The 15470-nt window shown below is 38.8% G+C and overlaps 1 protein-coding gene across 3 annotated transcripts; it reads left to right on the plus strand.

Annotated features, from left to right (window-relative positions):
• Window positions 1-11823: 11823 nt before the first annotated feature.
• Window positions 11824-14015, plus strand: LOC110937236 (protein NRT1/ PTR FAMILY 1.2). Of its 3 annotated transcripts, XM_022179632.2 has the most exons (5): window positions 11904-12046; window positions 12131-12348; window positions 12436-12974; window positions 13096-13180; window positions 13259-14015. In XM_022179632.2, the coding sequence occupies exons 1-5, from the start codon at window positions 11929-11931 to the stop codon at window positions 13940-13942; spliced, it is 1644 nt and encodes a 547-aa protein (XP_022035324.1). In that variant the 5' UTR covers window positions 11904-11928; the 3' UTR covers window positions 13943-14015. The 3 variants fall into 3 exon arrangements, with proteins under 3 accessions (XP_022035323.1, XP_022035324.1, XP_022035325.1); XM_022179631.2 differs by having other exon boundaries at window positions 11824-12046; window positions 13096-14013; XM_022179633.2 differs by having other exon boundaries at window positions 11938-12046; window positions 12131-12245; window positions 13096-14013.
• The last annotated feature ends 1455 nt before the right edge of the window (window positions 14016-15470 follow it).

Consider the following 15470-nt stretch of genomic DNA (forward strand, 5'->3'; position numbering starts at 1 on the left):
CTCTTGTCCATTACCTTCTTCTCCATTTTTCTACCTCAACACCTCCATTAGAGCTTGAGATCACCATGATTCCAAGCTTTATTGTGATGTTTGTTAGGTTTTTGTTCAAGGATTCTTGTTAAAAATAAGTTTTGCAACATTGTTTTAAGTTATTTCTGCTCAAAGATGCTTTAAAAGTTGGAATAATAATTTAAAACTCTAAGATTTCTTGTTCCAAAAATCTGCAGAAAGGTGAAAAGGAGCTGTGCTCATTTAGCACGGGGCCGTGTCCGGGGTTACTGTTTCATTAAAATGAACTCTTTTCCGTTTATTTTCGTAGAATGTCAAGCCAAAACAGTGTAACCTCTTCTTCGCACTCCAGAAACAGTCCAAGGGAAAGAAGGTCTTGAATTGAAGCAACTCTCGTACGCTACGTGATGGCATTACGTGAAGCTCTTGATGAGATGACATCGGTAGAGGAAGTCCTCATTGACCGTATAAATTATCTTACAGTGGGGTTGGAAAACAGTTTTCAGGAAATCAACCTCTTGCACCAGAGGTTGAACATTCTTGTGACACCTCCCATGGAACCAATCCTCCCTCAAGAAGATTGTAACCTAGCACTTGGAGTCAACAATCCTACCGGATGGGTTGACATTCCAGCGGAGCCTCCTCTTGATCTACAAGAAGTCCCGGTGGAGGTTGCACCCCCTCAAACCAATTCCAATGAGCCCGCCTTTCTTCTCCGTAGGGAGATAGAAGAATGGCTCGTCGACGTGTGAGGGACCCATGTCCGGAGGAAGAAGTTCTTCAAGCCACATCCAACCGAGAGAATTAACTTTTCGGAAATTTTGCTAATATAATAAACTTTAGACTAGAACTTCTTGGTTTAGACTTCTTGTGTTTCTTTTGACCTATTTATCTAGAATTTTAACTTATTAGGATTATTATGTAATTCTCTCTATTTTAAATGAATGATGGGTTTAGTTAAATTGGTGTTTGGATGATGTTGTAATGGGTAAAACACACTTGGGATGGTGAAGGATACCAAGGGAAACTTGAACCAGCACCCCATGCACAAAAACAAGGCCACCCGACAATTTTTCTTCATTACAGCAAGTTCAGCACGGGGCCGTGCTCAGCCAACACGCCCCGTGCCCAACCATCTGCAGAAAATACCCAGTTTAGGTAACTGGACACGGGGCGTGCTCACTGAACACGCCCCCGTGCCCAGGCTTCTGTTTCTTTTTACTAATTTCTGTTACTGGCGATATGAACACGGGGCCGTGCCCGGACACCATGGGGCCGTGTCCAGACGCCCAGTAACATAAATTTTTGGTTTTTCACACCTTTTTACACATTCAATCAACCTAAAAACTTATTTTTGGGACACATTCAGGACAATGTGTAATTTAAGTGTGGGGGGGGGGGATGCTAAAACCTTGAATCTTGCAAGTCCTAATTACAAGCCTTACACAAAACTCTATTGGAACCGCTAAACACCCCAAATTTTTTCAAAAAAATTTCATTTTTTTACTTGTCTAGGTTTAATTTGGGAATTTCAAGTTCTAAAAAGGTTATATTTTTACAAATTTACAACCGATAGCGTCGTGATAAAAAGAACCAACATAAGAAAATTATGAAACGACATGACAAATCTAGTTAAAATTTGATTATATATACTTGATCACATAAAAACCTATTCCCACAAAAAGTGAGTTTTGAGCCTTTATTGAGCACACAAATATAAATCTTTAAACTAAATGCTCATTTTTCGTTTCTTGTGCGAATAGCCGTTTGGTTCTTACGACTCTAGAACTTGCCACGACGATACATTCCCGGTCCTTACCAACTTAAACCCGAGTAAGTAAATGATGGAGGCATTAGGACTAACCCTTTTTATTTCTACACCATTATTTTTCTTTTTTTTTTTTACTACCTACCCAAAATCCCCCTAGTTAACCCCTTTGAGCCTAAACCTTTTCATTTCTTAACCCAAAACAAACACCTTTTTACCCACCAAAACCCTTTTCCATTTTAAACCCTTTATTTTAGTAACAAGCTCGGTTTTTCTTATGACTTCCTTATCAAAATAATAATAATAATAATAATAATAATAATAATAATAATAATAATAATAATAATAATAATAATAATAATAAATATTTTATATGATGAAGCCAAAAGAAATAAACAAACAAGTTTATCAAAAAGAACTTTGTTTGAAGAATTGCTTCATCAAAATAAAAAGTTGTAAAAAAATAAAAATAAAAAGTCTTAAGAAAACTGATGTTTTTTACGCCTTTCGCCCTTTTCTACTAACCACTAACCCAACCACCTACCTTTAACCCAAGCCTAACCCTTCCCCCAAAAGTCCTCTTGATATTTACAAAGGTGTATAGTTAAAAATGAGGAGGATTGATTGCTTGGCAAGCTTATGGTAGGAGTACGTTCCATGCCGCTCTCGAGTGTTTCACCAAAATACATCTTCGGCCGAGTGTTGAGTGATCTCCCGTGAGGTATGTGAGCTTGTATATAAATGGAATTTTAAAAAGGCATGTTATGCCCTAATAAGTAATTTATCTTATGTAATGTTTTAAATAAATCATGACGAATAGGATTGTAAATAAATAAAAGTAAAACTTAATAAAGAATCTTGGAAATCCCGACACTCTATGAAAAGCCCAAAAACCTTCTCTTCTACCCGTTCCATTTGGGAGTGTAAAAGCCACATTATAAAGAGTTTTGCTTCAGGAGAAGCAAAGATTCAAGTGTGGGGGTATTTGATGTGTGCAAAATGCAACATATAAATTACATCAAATGTGACATAAAACTAACCCCTTTTTAGTACTAATGTTGGAAAAGTATGTTTTTGTCTTCCTTTTTGTATTTTCAGGATTAAATGAGCTCAAATGAACAAAAGAAGCAAAAAAGCAGCTAAATCTAACATAAATACAAGAAAAGGAACAAACGTGGCATGCCCAACCCCCCGACAGCATCTTCCTAAGCAAAAACAAGAGAACAAAAGGCTGAACACGCCCCGTGCTCAGTGAGCACGGGGGCGTGCCCAAGTGTCTGCAGAAAAGACAAAGTTGTAGAAGCTTCTATCACCCACCACGGGGGCGTGCCCAGCGGACACGGGGCCGTGGTCAACTCTAAGATTCGCAGAATTTGAGGAAATCTTGATAGTACAGATACGCTTCTGCACACGGGGTCGTGCCCAGCGGACACGGGGGCGTGGTCAACTAATGCAGACAAACTGCAATTAATGAAAAAAGAAAAGATGGGTGGACACGGGGCCGTGTTCGGGCTTCTGTGCAGGCTATAAATAGTGGTGCTTGGCTCATTTGCATACCATCCCTTGGCAAACCACCTCTCTCACACTTCACCCACCCACCACCACCATCACAACACCATCATCCACCACCATCATCCATCATCCATCATAGAGTGTGTGAGTAGTCTAGGGATCCAAGATTGATCGTAAGAGTTCTTGACAATCAAAGGCCATGTTTGCCTAAGTCTCTTACATCACTTGGTGAAGACAAGTGTCTAGTGTAATACTTTTTTATTTTTAATCTTTTCACACTTTTTATTTGGTTATGTATTAATGACTTTAATAACTAGTTTCTTACGTTGAAGGTGAATCTTCCTTATCATTTGCCCGTGGTGTCTTGGCATTATTTTACTAGTCTATATAAAATAAAAGATTTTCACCATTCATATCTCCACGGTCTATATGGAGATATGTTAGCTATCTGGTCGGGGGTTAAGGGAATGCTTTGGTAAGAGTCTTGCCTTGTTCAGTGTATAGATCCTGCAAGGACCTGGGTCAAATTTAGTAGGACCTCCTTCAATACCCACTGTTATTGGATGGCGGGGGTCCAAACTCTTTGATCCCCTCTTATGTAAGCTACTATTAATACTTTAACCCGGCTATTTAGGACTATATCCCTGCTGACTCAGACTACTTAGCCGAGGGTAACGTCACATTCAAAAGAGGGGCCTACCACATTACGCATTAATAACTTAATTAATTATCTTTCAATAATCCAACCCTTTAGGATTGTATCCTTGCTGACTCAAACTACTGGGTTGAGGGTAACGTCACCTTCAAAAGAGGGGCCTACTACAATAACTAAGATAATCTCTTAGAAAGTGCAAAAGTGCGGAAATAATCAAAACTTACACTAAACACGAGTCGGATCCAAGTGATTCATCTTGTCTATCTGTTTTTACTTTTATTCTTATTTTCAGCATTTTTAGTTTTTATTTTCTAGTTTAACATCTTTTTCTAAACTTTTGATTTGATTAGACGTTGAGGATAAACCTGTATTAAAAGCTCTTGTGTCCTTGGACGACCTCGGTATCTTACCTACACTATACTACGCTCACGATGGGTGCACTTGCCCATATGTGTGTTTAGTGTTAGTAAATATCGTGTTTTATAAATTTAAAACTTGGCTAAAAAGTGTTAAAGGGCTTAAAATATATATTAAAAACTATACGACACTTCACACGCATCAAAGATTGATAAGGAAGACGTGATTGTTGAGTTCAAGAGTACAATCACGTAGGATAGAATTGACAGCGACGGTTCTTGCAGTGGCAACTTCAACATCGAACGTCATAAGGAGATGGCCGTGCTTACGATTAAGGAGCTTTTCGAATTCTAACGATACAAATCAGTTATCTGCTCCAGTATCAAGCAAACACAAAGCGTATATACCATTCACAAGGAACGTACCATTAACCACGTTGTTGTCTGCTTGAGCCTGGCGGGCGTTGATGTTGAAAGCACGTCCGCGGGCTATTGGCTGCTGCTGCTGCTGAGGCTGCTGCTGTTGATGTTGTTGCGGCTGCTGTTGTGGCTCTTGCTTCACCACTCTGTTAGGGCACATGTTTGCAAAGTGGTTAGGGATCACCACATGCAAAGCAAGCTCTAGCATGAGCAGCGGGTGCAGGAGTTGCTTGTTGGCCCTGGGGAGCAGGAAGGAGAGCTTGTGGTGCAGGAGCTTGACCTTGACCTTGACCTTGAGCTGGAGCTTGATGAGGACCAGTACGACAGTTAGCAGTAAAGTGGCCGTACAGGTTGCAGTGAACACAGAATCTTTAAGAAATCTCGGTAGGATGATGATAATACAGGTAGGGCAGAGCGGGTGAGGACCAGTATATGCACGCTTGGCTGGCGGTGCATTGGTCACCGGGGACACTACTTGGCGGTTCTGAGGCTGCGGTGGGGCGGAAACAGCTTGGAGCGGAGCGGCGGCTGTGACAGCGCAATTCTTGCTACTGTTGTTGTTGTTGTTGTTGTACTTTCTCTTGCGGCGGGAGGACTTGGAAGCTTGCGGTGCGACGGCGGTTTCAGCCGTAACTTGGTGAAGATTCTTGGAGGCTTTATCAAAGTAACCAACCGAACTCGCTTGTCGTTAATCTCGACAGCGAGCAGGAAGGTTTCCTCAATAGTTATCGTCTTCGCGGCTTGCACGAAATCAGCCACACAATCCAGTAAAGCACGGATGTATTTCTTGATGGTGATTTCAGGGGTAGTAACTTGACCCGGACAAATGACACTCAGCTGCTTTAAGCGGGCAGTTAGACCAGCGTTGTCGCCCCCCTCTTGCTTGATGTGCCAGAACTCGTCCTCCAGCTTCTGAAGCTCGTGGGGTGGGCAGAACTCTTTCATCATGATGTCTTCAACTCATCCCACGTAAGCCCATAGGCTGCATCATTTCCATGCTTGTTTCTTTCGGCAGTCCACCAGTCCAGAGCCCTGGACAGGAAAACGCCAGTGGCATTAACAGTGCAGAGATTATCAGGACAACAGCTTTGGCATAGGGTGACTTCGATCGAATCAAACCATTGAAACATGGCAGTAGGTCCATCTTCTCCGGTGAATTCGTTGGGTCCGCAGGCTTTAAACTGCTTGAAGCAAAAAGTAGCACGGGGAGAATCAGTCCTGGACTCGTCAGAGGACTTGCTAGCGTTTTCATTCAGCTCATTGACGATTTGCGGGATAACTTTCGCCATTTTCTTAGCGACGAGAGCAGCGATACGTTTGTCCTCGTGATTACGACAGGCGGAGCGAGCAGTGTGAGATCCAAATGACGATATTGTCTGCAATAGACATCGCCACAGGATTCAGACACTATATGTCGAATCTCACCTCACAACATACTTAATACCACTAAAGCTTAGTAACACGTCTACACATAAGCACGTAATCAAGTAGGCACATAATCCACAGAAGCACGTAAGCACGTAGAGTACAAAAGCACATGATGCACATAGAACACAACAACCATGAGGACACATTATATTTTGCACGTATTCACCCTTCTATATTGCACATATTTACTTATCATTCGCAGCTGCGTAAAGCGATCGAGAGTTGCGAGTGCGATTAGCGTGGTTGCTAGTAAGATAGCATACGATTCGTTGACGTTTTAAGATAGACGTGCAGTGCGAGTCGGGTGTGTCGTTCAAAGCGAAGAGCGTATAAATCACCAAAATCAAAACACGTAAACAGATAAAACCACATAAAACACATAAAATTCTCACATAAAGCAACAAATTTCAGAGTTAGCGGCGGTGAAATCCAGAATCGAAACACATAAAATCGAAAATAGATTGTCTTGGGTGTTTAGATATCGACTACCCAAAGTGGTTCGACTATTGACAAAGATTTCGAGCACACGTTTTAGCCTAATGGACTGTGCTCTATCACCGGCGTACGGTGAATGGCACGCATCTTTTCGGTTACAACGTGACTCAAGTCGTTGGAGTCCGTCGAGACTTTGGTGAGAGTGTTGTAAAACCAAAATAGAGAGCGGAACAAGTCACCAAGATTCGGGTTCCACCCCTAACATAACGACTACGTTCCTATTTGTGTGATAGAGTCACGAGATAGAGGGAGAAAATTGCGTCGAAGTACGGATTCATTCCTGATTCAACGCAAATTCTCTTGTTTATAGTAAAAATTGCGCGTCGAACAAGCGATCTGATCGAGAGTTTGCGGTTTTCACACCTATTCTCGATCTAATCACTCGTTCATTTTTTAAAATAGTGCTGTGCAACTGCCTTAGGAAAGGCAGAGTGATAGAGTATAGCATGATTGCGAGTCGATCGAATAGTAGAAATAGGCTCGTGCGGAACCCCTACCGAGTTTGAATAAGGCGGTCTGTTGGTACTTAGACTATAGACTAGGTCGTTTCTAAGACATCGACCCGGACTAGGTCGAGTCTTGCCTAATTCCCTATAGTTATGGCTCTAATACCAATCTGTCACACCCCAACCGATGGCGGAAAAATCGGGGCGCGACACTGAGCGAAACAGATTGTCCAGGAGAAATCCATAACAACTAAAATTACCAGATATTTAACATTATGTCCCATACCATAATATATCAAATAAAAGCAGTTATTACAGACATTGTTTTCTCAAAGACAGATCAAATGTTCCGACAACTCATATTTTATTAGATTCGTTTCTAGACTCCATCCTAGCATGATTTCAGCAAACATCAAGCAAAAGCATCCTAAACACCTGTCACATACGTTAAAATAGAGGTCAACACACATAGTGCAAAGGTGAGCATACAAGTTTAGTAGTATAAAAGATAGCGAAAACGTTTTACGCATAACCAGCATGAAACATGTAGCAAAGTGAAGCTAGTAGGTTATCGACAATGAAATATGCACAGACGTGACTGCGAGTTGTAGAATGCGCAACACATATCTCCATTGGGACACGTGAAGTAAAGCCCTTAACAACCCCTGTCCACGACAGGTGCTGAGTCCAAACTATAGTACTATCGTTGCTAAGTTGTCAGGCAACAATCACTGTGTAAACATAACATACCAGCATTCATCGAGTAACACGTATAACATGCAGTAACGGTTAGCGTATAAAAGTGTTTGCGTTGTGTGTCGATTGTGATTTAAATATAGGTAATGTATGTAACACCCAAGAGTGCGTAAAGCGAAAAGGGATCGAATATACTCACATATCGTGTTTAGTAAATAAACACTCTCTTGGATTGAAGGGAGCGCTGAGAGATTAGCCCGAACAGTTAACGGTAGCATAAGCAAAGAACGACGCGTAAAACGGTGCAAGTGAACTTAGTGACGAATGGTCATCCGGTCGGATGGCCATTCGGTAGGATTGACATTCGTTTGGGATGGATGTGTTTGTGTATGATGGCTTTGAAGTTTTCGTTGTAGCATTTTGAAAACAGAGAAGTATCTCTACCTTTCAGGTCGTTCGATCGGATAACGATCCGTCCGGCGAGGCATTTCTCAGAGAACAAGTTCACAGCAGGATTGTCATTCGATCGGATGGTCTTCCAATTGGATGGCAATCCGTTAGCAACTGATGATCTTTGGAAATTATGAAAATGTTTAAGTGTTGGAGACCAAGTGCAATCCGATCGGATTGTGCCATCCGATCGGACGGCAATCCGTTCCATGACCTGATCGTTTTGAAAACTTGAATATTTTGCTAAGTCTGAAAAGTCCGCGGTTTGATCGAGATGGTATGACAACGTGTCAAACAACGGGAACTCCATCAGTCCCAAGTCATCCGATCGAACAGGAATCACCCTAATCCGACCAGTTAACTGTTCTTGACGATTGTTCATGTTTAACCCGAAATCGATTGTCTCCTTGATAGGAATCAGATCTCAGTTCGACACTTCACTAGAAACGAGTAGAAGGCCTGAATAAGTTCCGATTCTATCGGTTTTGAGTGCATTGAGTGTAAAAGAGTTGAAAAAAAGTTATGAAACCATCTATCAACCCTTTTAACTTTGAAAACGTTTACATCTCGATGAAATTAGTTATTAATCATATTGAAATCACTTAGATCTGAGTTGTTCTTGGTGGAATGAGGCCAAATCTTGAAGTTCATAAGAACCCCATGATGACATCATCCTAGAACACCTCAAATCCGCTGATTTCACGGTTAAAAGTGAAGATTCAAAGGTGAAAATGATGAAGAAGCGTGTGTAGATGATGTATGTACAAAATTTGAGTTGAATACTTACAAGAATCGCGAGAAATCGAGAGAAGAGAGGGCTGGAGGCGCTAGTCGAACGATAGAGCTGTCACATCATTGTTTGTGATGTGACAGGGGGTATTTATAGGTTGCCAAAAAAGGAAAGGTGTGCACAAGTGTCGGATCGGATGGCAAACCGCCGATCGGATGGCCATCCGATCGGATGGGCATCCGTGATCGAATGGTCATTCGATCGATGGTTTGCCGCGAGTAGGTTTCGACATTTCATTTTGCGTGTTGAGTGTTGCGATGCGTTTAAGCGAGTATCGATGCAATAGTATTAAACAGTAGCTACAAATGACCTAACCGACACTCACATAAATAATCTTGCGTTTAGCGTTTGCGATTAGTTTGCGTTGCAATAGAGTTGCGATTGCAACTTCGATTAATCACCACCAAACATAAGTAAACATGCACATGTAACACATAAGTAGCAAACACACGTAAAACAGTATCCAGAACACATAATTCGAGTTGCGATGCGATAGCGATAAGTCGATAAATAGATGAGCGATTAACATGCGATCAAACCTCGATTGTCATAGATACTCCACATAATACAACTAAAGCAAACGAATAATAGGATTCGATTACATGTCACTGTGTACAATCAATAGTTAAGCAAGGAGTGACAGATCGCAATTAGTAATCTTTTCTTCCTTTGACTTTGACTCTTACTTTGACTTTCAAAACACGGGGTGTTACAAGTGGTGGTGGTGGTGAGAATGGGGGTCTGTGCTTCTTTTGTAAGGTCAAAGGATTTATTAATTTAATTATTTTATTTAATAATTTGTTATAATAAAACTCATAATGACTATTTTGCCCCTGAGGAAAAGGACAAAAGACAGAATTTAATTTATGAAATATGAGCTGATTTCATTTTCGGACCAAAATGGCAAAAAAATGAAACAATAGGGACCCAGATGTAAAAGGTTTCAAATTTGGACTAAAAGTGGTAAAAGTGACCAAACCTCAGAGACCAAAATGACAGTTTACTCTAAAAAAATTACCTAGATATTTAAAGCCTAAGATGAGAAACAGTTCTGGTATATGATTGGGGTGTTACATCAATTGGCAAATCAATGAATGCCATGTGGCATCAACAATAAAAGAGCAAATAGCGTTGTGGTTTTGTTATAGTATGGACAATAAGGGGACCTGAGTTCTAACTTCATCCTTCACAATTTTTGTTTTCTTTAGATGTTTAATTTAACAACCCTATACTTTTTAAAGTAAATCTATAGTTTCTAAGTTTTATTATTTTTTTCCTTTGGCGAACAAATTTTTATCAACGTTTTGATATATATTTTTTTGTTGAGATTGTGTTATGAGTTGTAATGTATAAGCAATCAAAACATAAATGTACATGTTATCACAACAAAGTTGTAATGTATAAGCAATCAAAATATAAATGTACATGTTATCGCACCAAGAATAATTCGGGTTGTTACGCCGCAACGCACATGAGGTATAAAACCAGTTTTTTTTAAAGATAGCATATACAGGTACTTTAAAAGATTAACACAAGAAAACAGTGGCGGACCCGGGAATTTTTTCATGGGGGTGCAAAATATTTTTAAAGATTTTAGGCCCTTAGCTATATAACAAAAAAGTCGGTTTATATCGGGTCGGATCGGAAGATGATTCAACCCCTTTACTCTTGATAAATTGCATTATAACTTCCCCTACTCATGGCTCCTAACTTCCTATCAAATATAAGACAACAAACCCATTTAAAACAACAGTAAATACTTAAAGTCTTAAACAATCATCAACCATACTTCATAATTTTCAATTTCAATTTTCAAGCGCTAGTTTTAATTGTTGATTACTTGTACTAAACATTTAAACAAAAAAAAAACTTTTACTAAAACAACAAAATCACCCTACTAAAGTCTACAACACACACACACAAAAAAAAAAAAAAAAAAAAAACACAATAAAACACATAAAATTTCAAACCCTTTTAACATCTCTTTTTCTCCTAAAAATACACATAAAACAACAAAAAACAACATAAATGAACGAAGCATACCAGTGTGGTTTCAGATTCCGGTGATTGCAGGTGGTTGGAATTTCGATTTTCTTGCGAAAAAAGGGTTGCCCTCTATGTTGTTTGCGTCACTGGGAATCAGAGCGGGAGCCGAGAATTGGAGAGGGCGGTTAGGTTGGGTTATTTTATGTACTTCAAATTTGATTAGGTTGGGTTTGGCCTTGGGTTAATTACAATGGAATCTTTATTGAGCTAAATTATTAAGTGAAAGTGATTAAGTTAAATTGTTAAGTGAAAGTGGTTAAAAATAATTATATAAATTAGGTTATATTTTATCAAAAATCAGTGTTAACAAATTTTTTTTTTTTTTTATAAACTCATAAGATTTTTTTTATGGGGGTAGTTGAAAATTTCGAAGGGGTACGGTTAAAAATTTTCAATAGGTATGGACAGAATTTTCCGTGGAATTTAACATTGAAAACTTTTTCTTTCAAGGTGTGCACCCGCCCACCCAGGCCTAAGGGTGGGTACGCCCGTGCAAGAGAATACAAATCAATTTTTTAAAGTCTTCGACTTTTTTAGGTAATTAGGTTCGACCCCAAAATGGTTATGCGACCATTAATTAATCTGTCTTTCATATTGTACGATTCCAGTTAACATGAAACTTTTTTAAACATGGTGTTTCTAAGCATACATGTTAATTGTTGAACATGTTTTATGGGCATTTTAAGACAGATTATGTTTTTTCTTGAGATCCACGTTATAAACATGTTTTATGACTTTATGTACATTTCCTCTTCAAGATACCCCTTTCTCATTGTAATATCACCCAATTCAACTTATCACCACCCAATCAGCATCCTAATCTAAATCTATCATTCAAAGCAAAACATTAACCATCAATGGAAGGAGACTCAAATCAACTAAAATCGAGCATCCATACAGACTTACAAACTGAATTACTTGTTCCCAATCATCATGATCGTAAGGGCGGTATGAGAACCATGCCTTTCATCATAGGTACATCAAATTCTCCCTTCCTTTTTCTGACTTACAACTATGATTCTAGTTTTGACTTTACTTTTGTTTTTGTTATTGGGACAGTGAATGAAGCATTTGAGAGACTTGCTAATTATGGATTAATGCCCAATATGATATTCTACCTCATGGAAGTTTATAACATGGAAGTTGTGTCTGGAACAAGCATACTTTCTATCTGGTCAGCACTTTCTAACGGTCTATCTATTTTTGGTGCTTTCATCTCTGATTCTTACTTGGGTCGGTTTCGGGTCATTGCAATCGGGTCTTTCTCCGCCCTTCTTGTAAGCCAAAACCATCCAGTTTTGCTCTTTCATCTTTCTTTTACAGTTTTATGTAATTGGATTGGATTGGATTGGATTGGATTGTAGGGGATGATTTTTCTCTGGTTGACTTCAGTGGTTCCGCAATTAACACCTTCTTGTGATGGACCCGACACCAGTTGCAACCCACCATCACTAATCCACCTGGTTTTCCTTTACACATGTTTCATTCTACTCTCAATCGGGTCGGGTTGTATCAGACCGTGTTCCATAGCCTTTGGTGCAGACCAGCTTAAACACCACCCAAGTCTAAGCAACGAGAGGGTCATTGAACGTTATTTTAACTGGTACTATGCTTCTGTATCGATTTCAACAATCATTGCTCTTACTGCTATGGTCTACATTCAAGAGCAACTTGGTTGGCAGGTCGGATTCGCAATTGCTGTGTTGATTATGCTTTGTTCTGCTCTTATGTTTGTTCTGGGGTCGTCTCTTTACGTCAAAGTGAAAGCCAGTGAAAGCCTGTTTACCGGGCTGGTTCAAGTTTTAGTCGTGGCGTTTAACAACCGTAGGATCCATCTGCTTCCTGATGACTGCTACAATCATAGTGAAGAAACGGACCAGGTTGAGCTAACCGACAACTTAAGGTATGGGAATTAGTACCAATTTGTTTGGTTAAGGGGACGGTATCCTGGTAAATTTTTTATTAATAGTTTAGCGCACCCAATTTGTAACGAAATCTCTAACAAGTGTCATTTGTGTTTTCAGGTTTCTCAACAAAGCGTGTGTTCTTAGAGATTTAAACCCTAATTCTTCGAAATTGGATCCATGGAGCGTGTCGACTATTGAAAAGGTGGAATCCCTCAAATCGCTACTTCGGATATTACCGTTGTGGTCCACAGGCATTCTAATATTCACAACCATGTCACAGACTTTCCCAACACTCCAAGCAAAAACAATGAACCGTCATGTCACCTCATGGTTCGAGGTCCCTGCTGCATCATTCAACATATTCATGATCATGACACTTACAATATGGATTGCGTTTTACGACTGTGTCTTGGCCCCATTTCTAGTAAAATACACACACCAGCCACGCGGGTTACATCCGAAAACCAGAATGGGAATCGGGTTGGTAATCGCAATCGTGGCTATGATTGTATCCGCAATTGTGGAAATCATAAGACGGAATAAAGCAGGTCTGAATACGACAGTTGACATGTCAGCAATGTGGTTGGTTCCTCAGTATGCTTTATTTGGTTTAGCGGAGGCGTTTAATTCGATTGGGCAGATGGAGTTTTACTATTCTGAGCTGTCGAAAAGCATGTCGAGTATAGCCATATCCCTATTCATGGTGAGCAATGCAATTTCAGGGCTCGTTGGAAGCCTTTTGGTTAACGTTGTGGATGCACTCACAACCAAAGGAGGTAACATAAGTTGGCTATCGAGTGACATTAATGAGGGTCACTTGGATTACTACTACTGGTTACTTGGTTTACTGAATCTCCTAAACTTTTTGTACTACTTAGTATGTTGTCGTGTTCATCGGAGTTCTTCATCGTCACAGAATAGGCTGTCACCTGAGCTCCGAGAAGGATCTGATTTTAGGCATTGAAGATCAATTTTGTTTTCTAACTTCAGTGTCTTAATACGATGTATTATTCAATAACAATATTAGTTATATTAGCATGTTTTAATAGGGCACTTAACATGAGATTTGACTATATAACGTGTCTAGATGGAGGCAGCCTAAATGACATGTCGGGGTGGAGGGAGTGATGGACCCATGAATTTTTTACATGGGACGGAAATTTTGGGGTTCAATTAGACTAAATTTTCGGTTCGGGTCGGATTGACTCGAGTTGGGTCATTTAGAAAAGGATAAATTAGACTAAATTTCATATGAATAATAGAAGTACGCCATTTTTATTAAAAATGCATAACGGAAATAAAATATTTCTAAAGTTATTATCTAAGGGTTTTTATTTTTTTGAAACCTAGTCAAAATATCATCTAAAGAGACATTTCTAAGCAAATCATTTTCAATAAAACAAATACAACTATCGCTCAAATTCTCATCATTAATCCAAGCACGCAAATTGGAGTTTTACATACTTCATTGGAGAAAAAAACTTCTCTCAAATGTTGTCGATGGTGTCTGTGAGGTGAATTTGATAAGGGGCGATTGAGATAAATGTAACTTTTTTTTTTTTTTGTCTTGGAGGACGTTAGGCCCATGTAGTTATACCATGGGTCTACCAATTGGTAAAGGTGGATAGTGGTGGGGATGAAACGGGATTAGACCATATGTAACCAAGAGAGAGGGGGCAAAAATGACATAGTTATTTTGTTTTATTTTATAACTTACAAATAAAAAAAAGAAAATCTTTTTACAATAAACGTACTTTCTTTTTTTTTTAAAGCTAATGAATACTACTTATTTAACAAAGGTAAGATCAATTTTTTTATGAAATATTATATTATATTATATTATATTATATTATATTATATTATTATATTATATTATATTATATTATATTATATTATATTATATTATATTATATTATATTATATTATATTATATTATATTATATTATATTATATTATATTATATTATATGGGTAAAGTTCTTGTAAAATAATCTTAACATACTAAACATACAAGTTGAAGGAAAACTCAAAAAGACAAGTTGGCATTTTTGTAATTATCAATAACTATCAAAGTTACTCTACAAATATACCTAAAAAAACCTAACCACTCCCCCCACCCCCAAAAAAAACCTAAACCCCCCACCCTACCCCCAAAAACCTAAACCCCCCCACCCCCCCCCCCAAAACCTAACCCCCCCCCTCCACCCCCCAAAAACCTAAAAAAAAACCTAACCCCCCCCCCACCCAAGCTAAAATGCTAAAAACTAAACCCCCAAAAAACCTAAAAAAATCTAAAAAATAAAAAAAAACACACAAATTATTTTTTTTTATTTTTTTAACATTTTTTATTAAAAAATCGCTACTTTTAGTAGCAGCCAAAAAAAAAATTTTTTTTTTTTTTTGCTAACGAAATGTAGCGATTTTTTAATAAAAAATGTTAAAAAAAATTTGTGTTTTTTTAGGTATTTTTGGTTGTAACTTTAATAGTTGGTG

Source organism: Helianthus annuus, chromosome 4 (assembly GCF_002127325.2).
Source record: "Helianthus annuus cultivar XRQ/B chromosome 4, HanXRQr2.0-SUNRISE, whole genome shotgun sequence".
NCBI lineage: Eukaryota > Viridiplantae > Streptophyta > Magnoliopsida > Asterales > Asteraceae > Helianthus > Helianthus annuus.

Excerpts from the sequence above, each read along its gene's own strand:
- LOC110937236 (XM_022179631.2), top strand. The coding sequence starts at position 11,929 with ATGGAAGGAGACTCAAATCAACTAAAATCGAGCATCCATACAGACTTA. Across the intron at positions 12,047-12,130 it reads AACCATGCCTTTCATCATAG|TGAATGAAGCATTTGAGAGA; the intron begins GTACATCAAATT and ends TTATTGGGACAG. Across the intron at positions 12,349-12,435 it reads GGTCTTTCTCCGCCCTTCTT|GGGATGATTTTTCTCTGGTT; the intron begins GTAAGCCAAAAC and ends ATTGGATTGTAG.